General features: G+C 39.0%; 1 protein-coding gene across 1 annotated transcript in view; it reads left to right on the forward strand.

Moving 5' to 3' along the window:
* PHLPP1 (PH domain and leucine rich repeat protein phosphatase 1) overlaps nucleotides 1–21,003 on the forward strand; it is a 152,210-nt gene that overhangs the window by 82,809 nt on the left and 48,398 nt on the right. The window contains exons 3-5 of the mRNA XM_062568509.1: nucleotides 3,829–4,025; nucleotides 6,293–6,418; nucleotides 20,656–20,822. Coding sequence (XP_062424493.1) covers nucleotides 3,829–4,025; nucleotides 6,293–6,418; nucleotides 20,656–20,822 — 490 coding nt within the window. The remainder of the gene's footprint in view (nucleotides 1–3,828; nucleotides 4,026–6,292; nucleotides 6,419–20,655; nucleotides 20,823–21,003) is intronic.

A 21,003-nucleotide genomic window follows, 5' to 3' on the forward strand; every position in this document is an offset into this window, starting at 1 on the left:
ATTCTTCTTTTGTTGTGGCCATATCTCCATAGCTTACTGTCATTTAAACTTTTCCTGTTCTTTATGCTCTTCTGACAGCAAATAGCTGAGCTTTTTAAAGCTGCAGTCTGTTCAAGCTTATCTTTCAGTAGGCAGGGTTGCTTCCTGTTAGACAGCTTTTGCTCCAAATTACCTGCACCACTTCTGGGGGATTTAGGGATCCGGTTCCACTATTAATTGATATGTCCTTGAATAACCATTATTTAAACTCAGAATAAGTCAACAGCTTTTGCCATTTGGTGAATTTTGCATAATAATAGAATGTTGTGATACTACTAAATTTCAATGGCTACAGGAAGCCATTGAAACCCTTAAGAGGAAGAAAACAATGATACGTGAGGAGATTGTGTTTCAGGCAACATGTGATCCAATATTAAATGTAGACTTCTCAAGTGATGTAGTGCTGTGGGCAAGAATATGAAGATAGAAACAGCTTGTTTTAATGAAAGAGGTTCAGTATTTTATACTTTCTCATGAGGATTGTTCTAGCTTTCACGTAGCAAGGAGCAGAATTTGCTAGTCTTGCGTAGGGGGGCAGGTTTAGCTCAGTTGGTTAGAGTTGGTTAAATCATTCAGACTTGACTGTTGCAACAGTCTTTGGGTGAATATCTGAAGATTTTACCCTGGTGATTGTTTCATCAAACCTGTAGTTTGAGAGAGTACAGTTCAGTCCTAGCATAAATATTTTAAGTCGTAGGTCTGTTCTAGCTTTAGAACAATAATAATTTACAATTTTTTTAACAATAATAATTTACTGTGATTTGCAATTTATAACCTCAGTTGAATTTATCAAAAGTTTGCAGAACTGCCTTTTTGCAAATTATGAGTACTCACTTGTCCAGGTATCTCTAGCTGTGGGGTTAATCCATGAGAGTAATTGATTAGTCTTGTCCTAGGAAGCAGATTTCCCAGGCTTCTGATTTTTTTTTTCCTGTAACTTTTCTGAAGGCTTTCTAATTTTTCAGCACCCTTTTTGAAGTGTAGACAGCTAATGTGGTATTCTAGTAATCATTTTCCCAGTGCAGTAGACAGGATAATGTTACTTCTCTGCTGTTACTGAATGTTCTCATGTTTCATCCCAGGCTGTTTGGCTGTAGTGAGAGCTCATGTTCTTTGTTATCCACCATAATCCCAAAGAACTTCTGAGGACCGGTGTTGTCCAGGACACAGTTCTCCCCGTATTAGGTGTGACCTAAGTTCTTTGTTCCTACAGGGATAAAGTTGCATTCAGCTATATTAAAATACGTGATGCTGAATGGTCTTGGCTTTCCAAGGGATTCAGACTGGGCTTTGCAGTCCTGAAAAGTTCCCTCAGCAATGAGATGTGCTTTTCCAACAGGTGATAAAGTTAGAGCAAGCAGCCAGAAACAGACTCTGGGAGACATTCTTGCTTAAAACATTGCTTTTGAGGTGAAACTGTCCATACTCCTAACAACCATTTTTCCTACAACCATGCTTTTAGCGTTTAACGGGCACTTTTTATTACAGAGATGTTACTGCTTTTGTGCGTGGTTAATGTTTTCATTAATGCTTTGCATCAGTGTTCTGCACAAGCTAGGTAAAATATCAGTTACTTTGCAACAGCATTTTGCATATTCTGAGTGTACTATTTGATTCAACTTCTGTATTTAACTAATGCTGAGTTGCTCTGTTTTACTGACTTGTATTTCTTACCAGTCTTTCCGTAACTTTGTGTACAATGGATATTCTCCACTTCCACTATTCTGTTGGCCTTAAGAAAAGTGTTTATCCACAGTTCCTGTTGTTGGATTTGAATTTGCTTGGCAGTGAAATTATTGCTTTCTTGGGGCAGCTGTGGTTTTTTTTTTTTTTTTTTTTTTTTTCCTTTAATAAATGCCAATACCCTGTAGGCATTATTTTGTCTTTTAGCTACGAGCACTAGTATAATGTTCCTGCATATCCAACCTGGCAGACATTGGTAGCCTAAACGCCAATGTTTATTAGAGCAGAGCAAGGTTTGAAGAAACTATGAGCCAGGTCTTGGCTCATTAAACTGGCAAGAAGATTCAAGATATCTATTTTTAAAGATAAGGGCAAGAATTAATGCAGGATTGGGGTGGAGGGGTTCAGAGAAGTACTGGCCATGTGGTAAGTGTCTTCTATCTTCGGTGAGGTAATTTGAAGGGAAGAGCAGACTCATTGAGACAAATGAGCTGTCATTTAAGAAGTAGGAGCAAGCTGGAGTAATAGTGTGCAGCAGTTGTCAGTACCTCAGTTTAACTGGCACTGTTCTGAAATATCTGGGTTAGAAGAGATATTCAGCCTTCTGCTTTTCTAGAGTCCTTGCCTGTTGATAATTCTTGTTTCTGAAGGGTTTTTGTTAAAGGTCAGTGTAGGAAGATGAGTGGTTTATCTTGGGTGTCATGATCAGGAAGCTTTGTAGAGGTAATGCAGCTTTTATCCCTTCTCTGAGGGGAGCTGCTTTTGAAGGTTCACTGCCACTGATGTTTTTCCAGAAATCTCAAACCATTTAACTTAAATGTGATTACCTCTTGTCTCTGTTTGCAGGAGACTCCAGGATTTTTGGGGGGAATTCTGATCTGGGCCTGATTATTTAGGATTTGATATGGTAACTTGATGGGGATACATTCTTTGGATTAAAATGAGCTAATTGTGCTTCTTCCCATTTATGTCCTGAAAGAACTTGGTCCATGAAAGAACAGAAGGAAGAGATGGATACTTGTTTTCATCATATTGCCATTGTTAATGGTTGTTTCTGTAGAAAGCACAATCCTATTAGTAGAGTCTGAGCCATTTAGAGATGAAGAGTCTTTTAATAGATTTGGTCTAATTGTTAGTCTAGCTAATTATCTGAATTATTATAAATAGTGAATTCATTGTAATATAGACAAAAGTACTTCACTCTTTCTGGAGCTCCATTTAGACTGAAACAGAGTCATTTGGGGGTTTCATCTAGGTTGTCTCTTGTTTACGTTCTGGCTTAATGCACCACTTCTGCTGTGGGTTTGGATGGAACAGGGTGAACTGGAGGGAGTAGGAACTATGCTACATGGGAAGTTGTATTTAAGCTATTCGAACGTGACCTTAAGGATAATGAGAAAAGAGACAGTGAAATGCGAAGGTATGAGTGAACATGCAGTAGTACTTTACCCCCTTTTGCAGTTACAGTAGGGTGAGCATGAACTCAGCAGTAAGCTACCTAGCGTAGTACCTTACTGTTGAGAATGAACGTTTGATTGCCAGGTCCCACAAAAGAAGGTTGGTACCATTAATTGGTACTTCTGTGACTATTGCAGGTTATGGAACTGCAAGACTAGTCTACTCTTCATGATAGCAACTTGTTCGTATACTTCAACCTATGAAGGAACTACTGAAGCCGATACTCCGTTATTTCAGGACCAAACTCTTTTCAGTTGTCCCGTGTGACAGGACAAGAGGCAGTGGGCAGAAACTGAAGCACAGGAAGTTCCGCCTGAACGTGAGGGAGAGTTTCTTCCCTGTGAGAGTGACGGAGCACTGGACCAGGTTGCCTAGGGAGGTTGAGGAGTCTCCTTCTCTGGAGATCTTCAAGGCCTACCCGGATGCAACCCTGCCTACCATGCTGTAGGTGACCCTGCTGCGCAGGGAGGTTGGACTAGATGATCTCCAGAGGTCCCTTCCAACCTTACTGATTCTGTGATTCTATCATCTGCTTGTGTGGTTCCTAAGCTGATTTTCATTTGTCACACGGTTGACTGTATTCAGAAGACTTCAGTGAATATAGCAAAGATTCTCTGTGATAAGTAGATGCTTTTGTTTCCATTTCAGGAAAGCCCCACAGCATTGGCAGTGCTGAACGGATTCAGCTCTCAGGAATGTACAATGTTCGAAAAGGGAAAATACATTTGCCAGTTAACAGATGGACAAGACGCCAAGCTATCCTTTGTGGAACATGCCTAATTGTCTCATCAGTAAAAGAAAGTCAGACTGGAAAGATGCATGTCCTCCCTTTAATTGGTGGAAAAGTAAGTTTTTGCTTTTGGTATTTGGTTGCTAATGCTGTTCACTTAACCCCTGTCTCTTTATGCAGAGAAGATCATGTTCCATTACAATGATTTCTTCTCCTCCCTCCCCCCCACCACTCCGCCCCCCCCCCCAAAAAAAAAAAAAAAAAAAAAAAACACACGCACACACACACACTTGTTCTGCAGGTTGGATCATCAGAGCAAATAACTGACTTCTGATTGTAGTCAGCTTCCTACTTAACAGTTTACAAAATTTGGATTAAAATATTAAAGAGCAATGATGGAAATGCATTCAGTTTTCTATGGACTGCAGTCTCCTCTGCTTGTGTGCAGTGGTAAATAATTTTATATGTGCATTCATACACAGCTAAATGATACACAGTTTATTGTATCTATGTATTTTTATATATTGCATATTGTGTATGACCTATAGTATACCTCTTTGTCTGGTTTTTATCCATGCCGTGTTACTTGCAAGATCTGAAAACCAACCTAAAAGGGCATGGGTTTGTTTTGAACATCTGGGATTTTTTTGAACATTCAGCATTATATTGAGTAGTGGTGTAATGTAAGTGAACAGTAGCAAACATTTTTAGTTCTAAAAAGCTGAAGCTGAATTTTTTCTGATTAATTACATCTGTGAAACTTCAGTGAAGATAGTAGGATTGCATCATTAACAATTTCAGCTTACATATGGGTTCAGATCACTATTACCAGGTTGATTACCCAAGGTGATGGGGAAAGAATCCATTTTACTCCCTCAGCCTGAGGTTGAATTTACACCTGAAATAATGTTGTTTGACTTTGCGTGTTGATAAGTTTAACACTTGGGTCATTGAGAGAGAAACAAACTTCGTAAGGCTCCATACAGAGACTGGAGTTGATTGATTAATATTTTATGCTAGCAGTGTGAAAAGCAGTCCCTGCTTTTAGGAGTTTTTTCCCATCCCTTTTTATGATTCTTCACATGACTGTTCAACTCGTTCCTGGATGCACTGAAGTAGAGACTGTGTGCACACACTCTGACAGTGAATGGTATTCCTGGCCCTCATAGGCCTTCTCTTTAAAAAATTTCTTTTTTGCCTTAAAGAAGGGTTGTGTGTTTTTTCTTAAATACTTAACATGGAATTTCTAAGTTGTTCTGGCACAAAAATGCCTCCTGTAATGTGAAACATACAGATTGTTAATCTGAAAGTTGACAGCAAATTTAAAAAGAAAAGGAGAATTGAGCTGGGAAAAATGTGCTGAGGGCTTTTACTGACAAAGCTTGGGTGGAGGATGCTTGGCACAGAATTAAGTGTTTTTTTAAATTATCGCTCAAAAATATTCTTCCTCAACCCCATAAATACTCTGCACTTCCTGGTTTGTGAAGGCATTCCAGAATGCAGTGCTGAGACACGGAGACCATAAGTTGTGTGGGACTCCTCGTGTACAGCAACAGAATGATGTATTCTGGGGTGGTTTTTAGCAAGTTGAGAAATGCTAATGAATTTAATTGGGGTGTAAGAGAAGCATTTTGTTAAGCCTGTTTTTAATAGCCTGCTGCTAGTCAGGAGTATAAATTGTGCTCCTTTAGGTTGTCCAAAGACAGCTTTAAATGCCTCTCCCTAGGACACCTTTTATGGTGTTCACTCTGTCTTAAAATATTGACGTTCTTGGTGCTTTCCTTCTTTGGTTCCTTCGTCAGACCTGGAAGTCTCTGCACATCTTCCATACCGTACTAAGGATAGTGAGCAAAAACAAGATTGCAATACCCAGAATAAAAACTTTTAAAAATAAGATCAAGTTGAAAGGAAATGAACCTCAGAGGGCTCCAGACATTGAAAATAGCAGCTACATACAGATTTTATTTTAGTTTTAACAACTGTCAACTCAAACTAGAATTCCTTGGCACCATCTCAGGTTTGCATATCTCTTGCTCGTGTGACATGAAGTTAAGACACGTGGCTAGGAGGGGTTTGGGTTTTTTTTTTTTTTTTTTTCAGCCTTAAAGTCTGTGTGTCTGTCTTTATTGTGTTTTTTTAAGAAGATTTCCTATTATTTTGGAAAACAGACGTGGGTGGGCTTAAAGTTCTGTTTAACTGCTTGTAGTTGTTCTGATTCTTTACTTATATAGGTTTGATGAATATTCGATACAGCTCGAGTGCTTGAGAGGGTTGGTACAACTCTGTTTGAAGAGCTCCTTCTGGGCATGTTTTAACTTTGCCCTGAGTTCAGCAAAGAGCTTTTGATTTGTATTTACTGACTGTTTTGTGCCTTTACTGCAGGTGGAAGAAGTGAAAAAGCACCAGCACTGTTTAGCATTTAGCTCCTCTGGACCTCAAAGCCAGACCTATTACATTTGTTTTGATAACTTCACTGAATACTTGCGATGGCTTCGACAAGCGTCAAAGGTGAGAGGAATGCTAACTCCTGACCTGTTCTTTCTTGCAGTGAGATGGGGTGTTTTGTGCATTTTCCACCAGTTCTGTCCTTCAGAGTACTCTAGTCCCTCCTCTGGGCTTGCATGGTTAAGAACTGCTGCTGCTCTTTGCAGTGGTGCACGAGAGGATGCAGTTTGGGAGCTCTTGATAATAGGCGGTGGTGAGGTCAATTTTTCTGTGTTCATACTGAGACTTAGTCCTGCTGTTGTTGTGTAAGCAAAGTTTTGTGTTAGACTTCTCCCTTCTCTCATCTTGATAAAGCTGGATGGAGTGAGATCATTAGAACAGAGATGGAGGAAAATATAAGTGTCAACATTTCAGTTTAAAAAGCTTTGTTTCAGTATGAATAAAAACTGAAAATAGTATCAGATTTTTTCAATTAATCTCCTACACAGAGCCCAAAAATTAAATTGTTAGAATAAGGAAATTATTTTTTATTGGAAATATAGCTGAATCTCTCATTAGTTTCATAACTGATCTTTTTAACCCATCATTTATATTAATTAGTAAAGCCTTATAAACTAAATTTTATACTGTGTTTAAAGCAGGCTTTACCATGAGAATTTGTTCTCCATTATGTTCATTTGACTTTCCAATTCCATTTTGTATTGTTTAAAGATTATTTTTGCAATTCTCTCACCTTTTAATCTTTACTACATTTCAAGATAAATTTTCATGATATCTAAAGCATCTTGTAATTGTGCGTCTTGAACCACTGATTTTTTTTTTAATTTGACTATTTTTTTTTACCATAAAAATTCTATTGTGCAGGTGGCACCTGTCTCTTTGACTATCTGCTATGCCTAAACTGTGCGTTGGTTTTACACTTGAGAGGGCTGTGTGTTCATGTTTTTTACTATGTTAAAGCATCTTGCTTTATGTAGTATTACTTAGATATATATGGCACACCAGATCTTTTCTGACCATCTGTTTTACATTTGCAGTAATGTATAGACCTGCCTATTGCCAGTGGTACAGGCTGTTGGTATGATTTTTTTGGAGGGGAGGATGGGAGTTTGTTTCAAGAGGTTTGATTATTACGTCACACTTTCTTTGAGCGATAACTACTGCATCTCCCAGCGTCAGCATGTTAAATACTTTTTACGTTTTCTCTAGTAAGAAATTTTAAAATTCTTTTTAAAGACTCTGTTTTGACATCCCTGCTTGGGTATGCTAAGCCTCTAGGCAAAAATCCCCAGTGCGTGTTTTATGAAATTGTAAGGTACGGTCTGTCACAGTTTGAGTAGTTGTTGCTTTGTGGCTCTCTCTGAGAGAGCAATGTCCTTTCATCTCCAGAGGCTTTGACACTGGATGAATGAAAGACAGATCTAATGAGGGAGAAAAACAGTGTAAAACAATGAACTTCAGAAGTAAAGATAAATGGTCAGAAAGTCCTTCTGAATTACTGGCAGAATAAGCTTGTTCTGTGCCATGCTGTGCTTCTCTCTTTGGTTCACCCAAATGACTAACAACATTGGGAAGATAGCCAGTATGAGAACATGTCCCCATGTAGTCATGATATCTTTGCATTTTTCTTATGTGAGAGGAGCAAGAAACTACATAGTTTAAAATGTGTTTTCAGACTGTCAGAACTGAGGGAACTTGCTATGTTTGGTTTTGGTAAAATACAGAAGAAATTTAATTTTCCACATCTCCCCACTCCCCATACTCTGTTCTTCTAGTCCAAAAACTGAGACTGAACTTTATGGATTCATGGGTTTTGAATTCAGTATATTGCCACTTCAAGTTGCTTTTTTAATGTTTGGGTTTTCTATCCTTAGACTGAAAGACAGACACAGACATGATTGTATGCAAGGCAGTTGTGTGGGAAGGACTGTGCAATAACACTGTTTCTAGAGAACAGAAACAGAGAAACTAGTAATGCTGCAGTAACTCAAATTTCTTCCAGCGGATGCTGTCCTTGTGCAAATGCTTAAACATATGATGGATTGTTCATGGTATACATGTACAAATAAATGATAGAAAGTTTCAGTAGTAGTTCAGTAGTTCAGATAGAGTTCTCATGCAGGAAAAAAATAATACCTTCTGTAAATAGTTTGCCTTGGATTTTGCCAACTTGGAAGCTACTCCAGTTCAAAGTAGTTGAAGTGCTCTTGCTAACCAAGAAAATACATAAAGTTTTGTAGGCCTAATAGCAAATTTAGGATGGAAGATGTTCTGTCTCTCCAAGTTTGAACTTCTAGTTGTTTTTTATGAGCTTGGTCACATGTTCCTTACAGATTCTATTTTAATGGTGGTAGATGATATAATGCTTGCATCTTTCTGAATTATGAACAATGTCTAACTTTTTCTAAACCTAGTTGTTATATAATATTATTTATTTTGAAACTAATACACATGATAACTTAGTAATGTTCAGTGATCATTTTGTTTCTGCAATCCTTCATGCTGTTGACACACGCTACTGAAAACAGGTTTCTGCTGTTACAAGGGTAGTACAAGTTTTAATATAAATTTTAACACAGGAGGAGATCACTGGTAAAATACTTCATTAAAATTTCTCACTTCAGTTTTCAACTATAAAAAATTTGTTGTTTCAGTCTTGTGTATATATCAGAAGAGCTGGAAGATGATGATGTTTTAGCTTTTAAATAACAAGCTTAATCTTGAAAGGAGACTTTACAAAGAATGCTTGTTCTGCACTCTTTCTCCCTACAATGGGACCTTTTTTTAGTAGTGTTCCAGAATGAGGAGATGAATCCCAATGCATCACTTTTACAATAAATAAAAGTATGCTAGGGAAAAGATTTTAATTCATATTTGCAAGGACTTGGGCTCGATTTAATTAGAAGTGAACATCTCTTGTATAATCTGGTTCATTCTAACAGTCAAATACATCTTTGACAAGACAACTGTCAAGCATTACCCTAATAGATTTGTTGGAGGAGGTGGTGAATAGGTTTTTGGTTTGGTTTTCTTGTGTTTCTGTGTGTCTTGAGGTCAACAGTCATTTTCAGGACGGACTAGAATTATTACACAAATGCTGAGCTAGAAATTGTGAACTTGTTGGTGACATACTTACTTCAAATAGGTCAGTTTTAGATATGCTGATTTAGCCTCAAACAGAATATTTTTAAAAACTGGAAGTGTGGCTTATTCATTAATATTGATAGTTTTCTACACCATCGTGCATTTCCCCCCTCCCCCTTTTAATTTTGAAATACTGGAGACCTAATTAAGGAAGCTCAAAAGGAGAACAACAACAACAAATTTGGTCCTTTGTGATCTAATACATTCATTCTCCTGCCAAATGCTGAAAATAAGCTTATGCAATCAGGGGGAGGGAGAGTGGAGGGAGAGAGAAAGGGACATCTTTATGGCTTCACAGAATTTTGTCTGTGTGAAGTTGGCACGATGGTGCTGGAGGATGCACAGCCACTTGCAGAGGGATCCTGAACTGCCGCTGCTGACTACTTGAGCGTAAGCTGCAGCAGGACAAAGAAGAACGTGCAGTTGACAGCGAAGAGACAGTGAAGAGGGCTTTCCTCATTTGCCACTCCAAAATTGTGGAAAGGTGGATGATTTAAGAGAACTAAAGGCTATACCCTCAATGTAGCTGGAGAGAGGAGGGCTTTTATGTATAAAATGTAACCGAGTAGTGGAACTTGCTGTCATGAGGCTTATGTTTGGGGTGTGATGGTGTGTTCAGCTGTTTGACACTTTTAACAGCCACACTGAGTTTAACATTTTGGAATATGTGAAATTGCTACGTAAGTGCTGGCCACTACATCACTAATGACATGTACAGTTTAGCTAGCAAAATAAAAGGGTTATCAGCCCTCCATGCTTCAAGGCATGCAATAAAAATTGGGCCATCAATGCCTGTCTTGGAAATGAAATACTGCATAACTTAAATAGGGATGTATTACAGAATTTTATCTTCTTGGAAATGGTGTATGTTATTGGGCACTTTGAGATGAGTTACCTGATTCCCACAGCCCTTCCCCCATTTCTGATTTGGAAGAACAAGAGCTGCAGTGATGGCTTGTTGCAGGCAATAGTTTCCTGCTTTTGTGTGCTCAGTTCAATGGGGCAGGTAGAGAAAGAGGTGATGAGGCACGAGGACTAAATAATGCATGACTGCCTTGTGTACGCTCTCTGTGCATGGCCATACTATGTACAGATAGATACAGATGTACAGGCATGCATCTGTGTGTATGCGCCCTCTCCCACCTCCCCACACGTGTGTACATATGTATAAAAATACATAGGGCACTGTTCTTCACTGGACACTTCCCAGACTGAATTGCACTACTGTAACTGTAGCGATAGCATGGTTAGAGGGGAATAAACTGTTGTGTAGGGCTTAAATGCCTGTGTGGGTTTACACCTACGCACAAAAAAGAAATTCTTCCTGTGTAAAATGTGAGGAATTTTTAGAAGTGACAGTGGAAAAACTACCAAACTTCAGAGTTGTCTTCTGTGTGCCTTTGTTTTCCCTTCCGTACTTCAGTCTGTTATGTTCACAAAGCGCTACAAATAGCAACAATATCATTTTCAAGGGTGATAGGCATGCTGTTGTAATGGCTTTATTCCTTTCTCGTTAGAACAGAGCTCTTTGTTTATAACTACTTGCATTGTTGAACTTGTGGAAAATAATAGCAAATTTAGTTTATACTATGCAATTAAGTAGTGCATGAGCCTCTACAGAAGTATGCTCCATCTTCCTTGAATTTGTGTGGAGACCTATCAGAAGAAGCAATACTGAACTAACTTTTACTTTTTAAAGTTTCCTATTTCTGACTAGCTATCTCGATCATTCTTTCAGTTCTCTTTTTAATAGAGCAGGTTCAGGATTATATTTGGAGAATAAGCTGTGCAGTGTGAGTCTGAATTGTGTGAAGAGGAAGAAGGTGATGCATGCCTCTAATAGTAAGACTTTTATTTCTACTGAGGAAGAAACTGTCTGGGTTCTGACTGAGCCATAGTAGCTTGGAGTTACAGACCGTATTTATATATGTAGGAAACTCGGTAGAATCTAAGAAATAATTCTTAAGCTTTGTTGCAAAATAGGAGACCAAGCCGATCAGCTTGTGTGATTCACAGGAATGGTGCTGAGGAGACGTGAAGAAATCTGTTGAGTGTTACTGAGTAGAGAAGTACCTGCTTGTCAGTTGTGCTTCATCTTCCTCTGAGGTAGCTAAAGATGCTCAACTGCCTTTTCCTTCAGGACAGAGGACTGCTTGTTACTTAAAGTGACATGTAATAAACCATATCCTTAAAGTGACATGTAATAAACCATCTCCATTTGTGCATATAGCTCAAACTTTATTTCAAATACTGTCAGATATTAATGTGCAACTCCTATTAGGCATGGTCAGCCAGCAGAAAGACTGAAATGCAGATTCAAACTTCAGTATGGAAAACTTTTGCTTTGCAGAGCCTTCTGATACAGATTGTGGTCTAATACAAAATCTGTAAAGGAGGCTTAAAGCCAGTAGTCTTGTGGATAGATTAGCCCTAGTTTGTACCTGCCTTGGGTTGCCCACTACCTGGTTGACTTGGTTTCATATGTTTTGAGATTCTGTAATGAGCTGTACCATTCCATGCTTTCAGGGAATTTTATTAGCAAACCTCAGTTTTCTCTGGAGATGTTAAGGACAGACTGTACTAGTGCTTGCTGGTCAGAACCAGCTCTGAACACCCCCCTGCCACCCCCTCCCCCCAAAAAAAGCTTTGCCCAACAGTGCAGAGCTACTGGAAAGGGAGAGGAGATTGTATGCAAACGTAAAATTCGTTTTCCAAGCTATTATTTGTTACAATACCTTCTTTATGCCTTCCTAGAGTTACTAGATGCTTTATCTTCTCCCCTGGTTTCGGTTCAGTCTCTTATACAATATATATCCCTTTTCTAGAGGGAAAACATTCAGATCTAATGGAAATTAAGGTAAAGTCTTCCATTTGTAGACACGTGGTTTTGCTTTTACCTTAGGTTATAACTGAGTATCAGAAATTCTGCAGAAAACTGTTTTATGCAGCAAACAGACCAAGCGTGTTGCAGTGACTCATTTCTGATGTTTTCTCAGAACCTGTAGTCTTATTCTGTGTGTTTGAACTCTGGGCTACTGTGTTTATGCATGTGTTGGGGCTTGGTGGGGGAATCACGTGCTGATCACTGAAAGGGTGATTATGCAGTAGCTGGTTTGGTTCTTGCATCGGTAGTGTTTAGAGGCTTGAAAATGAGTCCATATACTAGTTTGACCTAGAAATGAGCTTAGTACAATGCCAACATGGGTGGCATCCTTTGAAAATAGCCTTTAATCAATTCCAAAACTCTACAAAGAACTTGTTTTCTTTGAGAATGACAAATGTCCAAGTTTCCTCAAGTTCATGAAACTAAACGTTGTTTGTAACCATTGCTTCATCTTTCATTTTCTAGTGAAGGAAAGACCCCTGAAAGATTCTCTCATTTTAAAATATTTTTTGAGCTGGTCAGTACTTATAGGAAATTTGGTAACTTCAAATTTAGTAGGAGGAAAACATTTTTTCCTCTAATACCCCAAACAGACAATATTGAGATAATGCTTCTCTAAAAGTAGATCTCTAAAAATAAACCACAGCTTCCTTTTAGCAATGATTACTAATACTCTAATCAATGACAGAACTTGACTTCCTTTTTTTGCACATTTGCAAAGTCTTTAATGTTTGGTACCCCTTTGCCCTGCAATATCTGGCATTCTGGTGTGGGCAACTTCTTGTCAACTCAGGCCTGAGAACAGAGGAATGGGCAAAGCAAACTTGAGGCCAGCTTTGTTTCTCTTTCTAGTATAACATTTGAAAGTGTTTCTCTTTCTCTCCCCTTGCAAAACTTAACCTCTAATAAGAGAAGGCACAAGAGAGTAATTGACATTTTGGAAATGAACTCGTCTTCCGTGTGTTTCCTTATACTATGTCTCCTAGTAGCTCATCAGTGAAGCTTTGTACTTGAATTCAGCTGTAATTAGTTGTCTATGTTAAAATAATTCAGGTGACTCCAAAGTGTGTAATTAGTAACTTAGTTTTTCTTTTAATTTCTGTTCTAGCCAAGCTGTAGCTTCACTATCTTACTTATTTTTAGTAGTTATCAAAGTGTTGCAGCCAAGAATGAGAATGCGAAAACCAGGTATTGCCCACACATCCGGAATAGCTTTCAGGTAACGTCACTTGAAGCCTTTAAGTCAGATTTTGATACTGAAGCTGAATTTGTACAGTTCTCATATAATATAGGATAACATAAACATGTTTACAGCTAAAAAGCTCAGTCAGATGTTGCAGATGTTACCTTTTAAAATATGCTCGTTTCCAGAGGATTCCAAAGTATTTTCAGTTATCTCTGGTGGAATAGGGGTGGGAGTGAGCAAGGAAATGTAAATTTGCTCTTAATGCAGTTCAAACGAACTAGGTGCCTTTGTTGAGGAGATCGCACAAGACTATAGGAAGTTGCAAGGACTGATGCGTTGCACAGTGCTCCAATACATACAAGCTGATAACTGATTCGGTCTTGACAGTGAGTGGCTGAAACTGAGAGCCTTTTCAACCGATCTAGTAGGGGGGGGGGAGGAGAGGAGATATTAGCACAAACTAATTTTAGGGAGGTTTGGTCTCCTTTAGCTCTCTCTGTAGTCAGTGGAGAGAGAGGAGGGCCCCTTAGAAGAAGAGGGAATCAGTGCTGTAGTGCAGGTTTAGGTCCCAGGCCAGTAGAGCTGTGTGTATTTTTTTTTTTTTTTTGTGTGTGTGTGTGTTGTAGAATACGTGGATCAGAAGGCCTTTCTGAGTTGCTGTGAAATAATGGCATGGGAAGTTTCTTGTTGCAGGATTAATCTATGTAATGCAGAGTGTGCAGCTGTGTGGGAGAACCTGGGTCAAAAATAGGAGTCCTGGCAGTACTTTCTTCATTTAAAAAGGAACAACAATAACAAAATAACAATAATAAAACATAACAAAAAACCTGGGGAGATTCAGGCAAGGAAGAATTATTGGAGGGACTGATAGTCCCACTGACAAGAGTCTGAAATAGAGTCTGAAATCTGTAGCAAACACTGGAAGAAAATCTTTGCTGGAGGGCTTTTCATTGTAAAGTATGCTTACTTGGCAGTACAGCTGTTTGTCATCTTAAGTATACCAGGAGTTGTATGAAAAGAGATATTTCTCAATTTTTGAGAGACTGTCACCTGTTTGGCAACACTTCCTGGGGAGAATAACAGACTAATTATTTTCAGTCAAGTTGCTTTAAGGACATTACCTGCTCCCACCAAATGGAGTTTCACATGCCAGAATTCTAAGTAGCTCAATGCTACAACTAATTCCTGTCCCTTAATTCAGAGTTGCATCTTAAGGCTTATCCTTTGCAGGGATCTTACCAGTGTGAACATCTTGAGGTGACTGCCACCAAGGTAGCAGCATTGAGATCACTGCCTGTATGATATCAATTGCCATACTGGTAGCACAGTGTGGTCTCTGAAAGATGAGCACCTCTCCTCGAGAGGGAGCAGGGAATATTCTTAGTCTGGACTAACTTCTTCTGGATAGTTCCAGACATTTCCAGATGATAGGTGTCTAATGTCATCTTTTCAACAAATTCTTACTTTCACGATTTTGACACCAAGAATGGAACATTGACTTGCATAACTATGGAAATTCGTTTAGACATTTACCACAAAGGGCAAGGGTGTGTAATTGGTTTATTACCTTTGCGTATTTCTGATCCCCCCCATCCTATTTGTTACTACTCCTATTGGTTATGTTGCTATAGCTCTGCCTAAAATACAAAAATAAAATTAGCTATTTCTACAAGCTGCCTAAATCTTTGGGCAGAGTTAAGAAGAAGAGAGTGAGGACAAGTTTAAATAATTTTGTATTCCCTAATCACACTGCTATGACATTTTTTATTGGAACTTTTCGGCTGCGTAATTGTGTAACCTGGCACGTCTTGCATTCAGAGAAGAAACAGGATGAGAAGCATGACCAAATGGTGTCGTACTGGCGTGTGCTATTGCCTTTTGTCTCAGCAGGCAATTACTGCTCTTACCTGTTTGATTGCCTGTTGGTTTTGTGAATTTGACAGACATGTTTTCAAATCTCTGCCAGGTTTTATTTTCTCTTTTCAAGACCCTTAGCTTGAGTTGATATGCCTTTAATGTAATATTTAAAAGAAAATAAAAAGATGAGTGAAACGAGGAAAGACTACCTTTTCACCTGTAGGCTGTACCCATTTTACAGGAGTGTTCATTTTAAAATGAAAATGCACTACTGCTTTAAAGCAACAAAAATTAAAACCTGTAAAACCTGTTTATCCTCTTCCCCCCCCCCCCCCTTCTTGCATTAGGGTTTTTGGCATTAGCTCCTTTGCCCCCCTAAATGTTGTCTGAGTCAGTTTTTGAAGGGGGTTAGGGCTCAGATCTGTTGCCTTATTGTGAAATTTGAGCCAGTGGGCTGCTCTGCTGCGTGGGGCTTTGGTATTTGAATAGAAAAGAGCGCTAGGATTTGAAGGAAGGTAAGTTTTGAGGAGAGCTTGTTTGCTTTAAGTGCCTAGCTTAGATGTTTCAACTATTCAGCGTCAGTGTTTAGTTGAGCCTTGTGCACGCGTTGAGGGGTGTGATGATTACCACCCAGTTTAAAAACAAATCCTAAAGAAGGAGCAAAATTATAATACTTTCATATTAACGTTTCTGCAGCAGATGTAATTTAACATCATCAGTTCGGTTCAGACAGACTGAGAATTTGGCTGCCTTTACGTTGTGGGCTGCTTTGTTATTTTAATTGTCTTCTGAAGTCCTAAATAGTAATCTCTTATCTGAATAGAGCTATAGGGAAGGGGATGAGGGAAAACAGGAAGACGACATAATTACATTGGTTTAAATTCACACCGCAGGTCATACAGAAAGATGTTCTTGTGTAAACAAGGCCTGTGCTTGTCCGTACAGCTGGGTTCAGCTGTGTCCATTGCTGACATCCACTGTCAGCAACAGATCATTTCTGAAGCGTAGCCAAGGCTTGAAAACAAAGGCGGTCGTCAGTCTCGCGGCGCAGCTCTGCGACAGAGGGGGCATTATTCTGCCGGGCCAAACAACGTGCTCTGTAGCAAGAAGAGGCAGGAATATCTGCTGATACAAAAATTTTCCTGAATTTTTATTGCTAACTGCTTAAGATTTATGGTGAACCCGTACCATGTTTTAACTGGTCTTGAAATACTATTTCCTTTATATTAAAAAAAAAAAAAAAAAAAGACTTTTGCCAGAAATTTTTTTACAACACCACTGGCTGTTGTGAATTCTTGTTTATACTTGTAAGGATTATCGTGGGACAAATAATGTTTAAAAATGAATTTTCATGTTTGGGAGAGTCTTAATTCTTTAAGTGTGCAGATCTTAGGTGGGGAATAACAGAACTTTTACTGCCTGCGGGAGGGAGAGTTCTCTGGCACTAGTACTTGCAGTGGTATTTGCAGAATAAAGCTGCATTTTATTGCTGTTGGGGAAGAATTAAAAGCATGATGACAACTTCTTAATATTTGCAGTGGGAAGATAAAGGGCCTTTTGTAGTGCACTTGCTGCAGTTGTGTACCACTTCTTAGAAACTGCACTGCAGTATGCTGTTCTCAAATGGAGACCCAAAAACCTTGCAGGCCTGGGTTACATAACTGAGGCTCCTACATGAACTGATAGTCTTCCATTGCTGAACTTTGCTGTTTTGATATATAAGGTTGTATTTGGCCTTATGTTCTACTTCTGTAATATTGCAATGGGAGACTTGGCAATAAAATAAATAACGCACAATTTTTTAAAAATCATATTCAGGAAATGAAGCAGAGCAAAATATTTCATCTTATTCCTTTGTATTTTTGGTTTAAAAAACTTAATGAAAACTGATACTTATCAAGTAGGTAACTTGCTATGTGTTAGAGCAATACTGTTGTGAAACTGTTGCAAGTCTTGTAGCTCTGGCAAAGCCAGACTTTAACTGTACACCGTACTGTGTGCAGCTACAGTGTCTGGAATGGTATCATACACCATCTTCCAAGGGTGTCATTCTCCCAGCCGTTTCCATATAGGAAAGAGACCAAGGATTTCACGCAAGAACAAGTATTAAGGATGTGTTCAGTGTAGGATGCTGTTAGATAACATTCCAGAGAGACTGGTGATCTTACGCTTGCAGTTCTTACATACGTATGTACATGTGTGTATACACACTTTTTTAAAAAAAGTTAAGTTTCCCAAGAAGGGGGGAGGAAGGTACAATGAATTTGATGCTTGTTTCACGTATATCTAAGAAATGTTTCCCCCAAGTCTAGCTAGTAATGCTACCCACATTGACTCTTCAGTATTTTTGTTGAAACACAGGTCTGTTGAACCCAGCCTGGATAACTTGTTGGGGTATTTACTTACAGTGGGATGTCTTAATTTTTTCTCTTCTAGAGAGACCTACTTCCTCAGATACGTCCTTTCCTCAGGACTTTTTTTTATTCTTCCAAGTGTCAGGGGTATTCTGATCACATCCATTATCAGCCTGTGTCTGTGATGATTCCCCCCAGTGAGTCCAGGAAACCCAGTGCTTTATCAAAAGCTGTGCCATGTTTTAGAAAAATGCTTTGCTCCTAATAAACAGTAGCAAACAAAGAAGTAAGCAGATGTGCACAGTCCTTACTATATCTAGATCAATTCAAATGCAAGATTGACGTATCCCTTCATTGCTCAATTTGTGAACAATATCATTTGAGTTTTAATACTCAACTTCAGAACAACTATGAAAGCTTCTGGTGAACCAAAGACAGTGTTTTTAGGATGATGATCTTTTTCTCTCTTCTTTTTTGTTTGTCTTTGTCCTTCTGTTCTCCTGGAATTTGATACAGAACAGTATTGAGCAATGAAAAGAGAGAAGACTTTATCTCCACGCAGGAGAATAACTGTATTTGTTTATATGAGTATTTCCTGTAAGGATTCAGAAACTAATTGTTAGAGTACTGTTTTGCTGGAAAAAAAAATCAATAAAATTGTAGTTGGCTCCAGAACCAACCCTTTTCAAAATATATGGTTTTAACCTCTTACAGTTATCTCTATGATAGAGACATCATTAAATATCTGCCAATTGCATAAAAACCTTAATGGAATTCCTCACATAACAGAGTGATTTGTTTAAAAAAAAAAAAAAAAGACATAACTTGTCGTGGTAATTACCATTAATTAATATTTTTACAGGGCTTGATGATTTTTAAGAAAGGATCTCCATCCTTTCTTTTGAGACCAGATTAAAATTTAAATTAGTTAGCTGCTTGATCGTGATTCACTGTCAGATTTATCGTTCTAATACTTCCAGTATTTTGGCGTGACATGCTGTGTTAAGCACTGCTGGGTTGCTTATTACTGTTTGAATTGCATCCCAAGCAAGGAGTTGAACAGCAATATATGTAAGCATACCTGAAACCACATGTTCTTCTTTTTTAATTTAACAGGTGTCAACTCTTTCATCTATTATGTTTCCTGTGTGATAGGAAATGTATCATACTGGGCTGGTTCTGGCACCGTGAATAGACTGGTTACCTGGCTTTCAGAAAGGGCTGCCCAGAATAGCCCGTGGACATTTTTTGTCTAGTATTACAGGGGGGAAGAAAAACAGAGGCAACAGTAACAAAAGGAGTGAACTAATTGAGTAACCAAAATTCAAGCGTTTCAATGACTGTGGGAGAGCTGAATTATTAACGGTCGCATCTGAGAAAAACACTGTGCAGCCTGTTCCTCTTGCAGCGTATGGCTGCGTGTTTACAAAAGAGACTGCTGAGCTCAGGAAGGGGAGAAAAGGGGTGGGGGGAGTCCTTGGCCTTCCTTTCAGTGTCATCTACTTGCCTTATGTCAGCAAAAAATACTCTGTGTTCAGGGTACCCTATAAACAGGGCTATATTCCTGCCTAGAAGATCGGGTGATACCTCCTTGACAGGAGCGCAGAAGCTCTTACATGCCATCACCATGCGCTGCTGTGAGGTTTTTCTCCTTTTCCCCTTATATGTGCTGTTTGTGCTTGCGGAGTCTTAGCACCGGAGGCAGCTAACTGTGCCAGTGACCAAACGAAGCGATCCTTTCCGTGGCAGGGAGCAGCTGCCAGATTCTGCAACTGCTCGTGTGGTGCTTATGCTGCCCTTCGAGCCCGAGAGTAGGGCGCAGCTCCTTGTTTTTCATTCCTTGAGCCTGACAAGGCTGAAACACCTCTCTTCCTGCAAAGCTGGTGTCCGACCCTTCATCCTTGCCCACTCTCCTCACTGTATTACATTACGCTATGATCATGCTTTTGTAATGTGGGTATCTCCATACCTTTATAAGTAAGATTTCATGAAGTGATTTTTTAATAGTGTTGGGCAGAAAATACAAGGAACTGCTCTGCATCACTTTTTTAAAGTAATGATAATGAAGGGCAGCGGGATGTAGTCCACTCCCTCAGCACTGTCTTAACAGATGTGGCAAGGAACAGAGTTGCTGTTACTTGATATGGTCTTTGTGAAACAAACTGCCTATATATAATGCTAGGTAGCCTGATTTCTCCAGCTGCTGTAGACTGTTTGTCTCATCTCCTGCTTTCTGGATAACAGGGCTAAACCCCCAGATCTGTTTTGTTTCTTTATCATGTTTTTACTGGTTATTCTTGGACAGTTTTCTAATTCATAGTGAGAAGAACTGAGTGCTTAACTTTTTGTTGCTGCTAAAGTACCCACCTCCCAAGATTAAATGGCAAATGAAAAGTTACTCCATTTATATATCTTTTTGATTCTTGAAATTGGGCTAGGGTGGTGATTCACCTCCACTTGCTTTTGCCTTGGTATGTTTACCAGTCATGCAGCAACAAAGGACTTCAGCTCTGCCTTCTTGTTGCTGTTGCTTATTAACAGAAATGTTTATGTCAAATGCCCTATCTTTTTTTTTCTGCTTAGTGTATTGCATAACTTTATTGATGAAAATGAATTCATTTCACAAATTAGATTGACAAATCTGTGCCTTTTTGCCCCTGCTGGCCCTCAGTGGACCTAGTTTCAGCACAGAGCCAAAGAAGCCATGTAATAACTTGCACCAATAATGTGAACCGTGTTGGATCAGCTTCACATGCTGATGCTGACTTCTGCTGTGATTAAGAAAAGTGATTAAGTGTTATCGTGTGCTGGTAGGGGGTGAAGGAAATATTTTCTTGTATTGCACTATTAACATACTGGTTTGTTTGATTTCTAGGTTGCATCACAGCGTATAAGCTCAGTGGATCTTTCATGCTGCAGCCTGGAGCATCTGCCTGCCAACCTGTTTTATAGCCAAGACCTAACTCATCTCAATTTAAAGCAGAACTTTCTGAGGCTGAACCCTAGCCCATCCACAAGTAGAGCGCTTAGTGAATTGCAAAGGTAAAGTCATATGGTTCTAGTTGTTATCTTCTGTTCTTCCTGTACAGTCTTTCTTCTAAGGACTCTTGATCTGCAGGAACTTTAATAAAGTAATGCTGGTTTAACTCTTAATACCTTCTCTTGTGAAGGAATGACCAGGCTGTTACACTTTTCAGAAATGAATTAACTCTATATGCTAGAA

The sequence above is a fragment of the Rhea pennata genome, chromosome 2, assembly GCF_028389875.1.
Source record: "Rhea pennata isolate bPtePen1 chromosome 2, bPtePen1.pri, whole genome shotgun sequence".
NCBI lineage: Eukaryota > Metazoa > Chordata > Aves > Rheiformes > Rheidae > Rhea > Rhea pennata.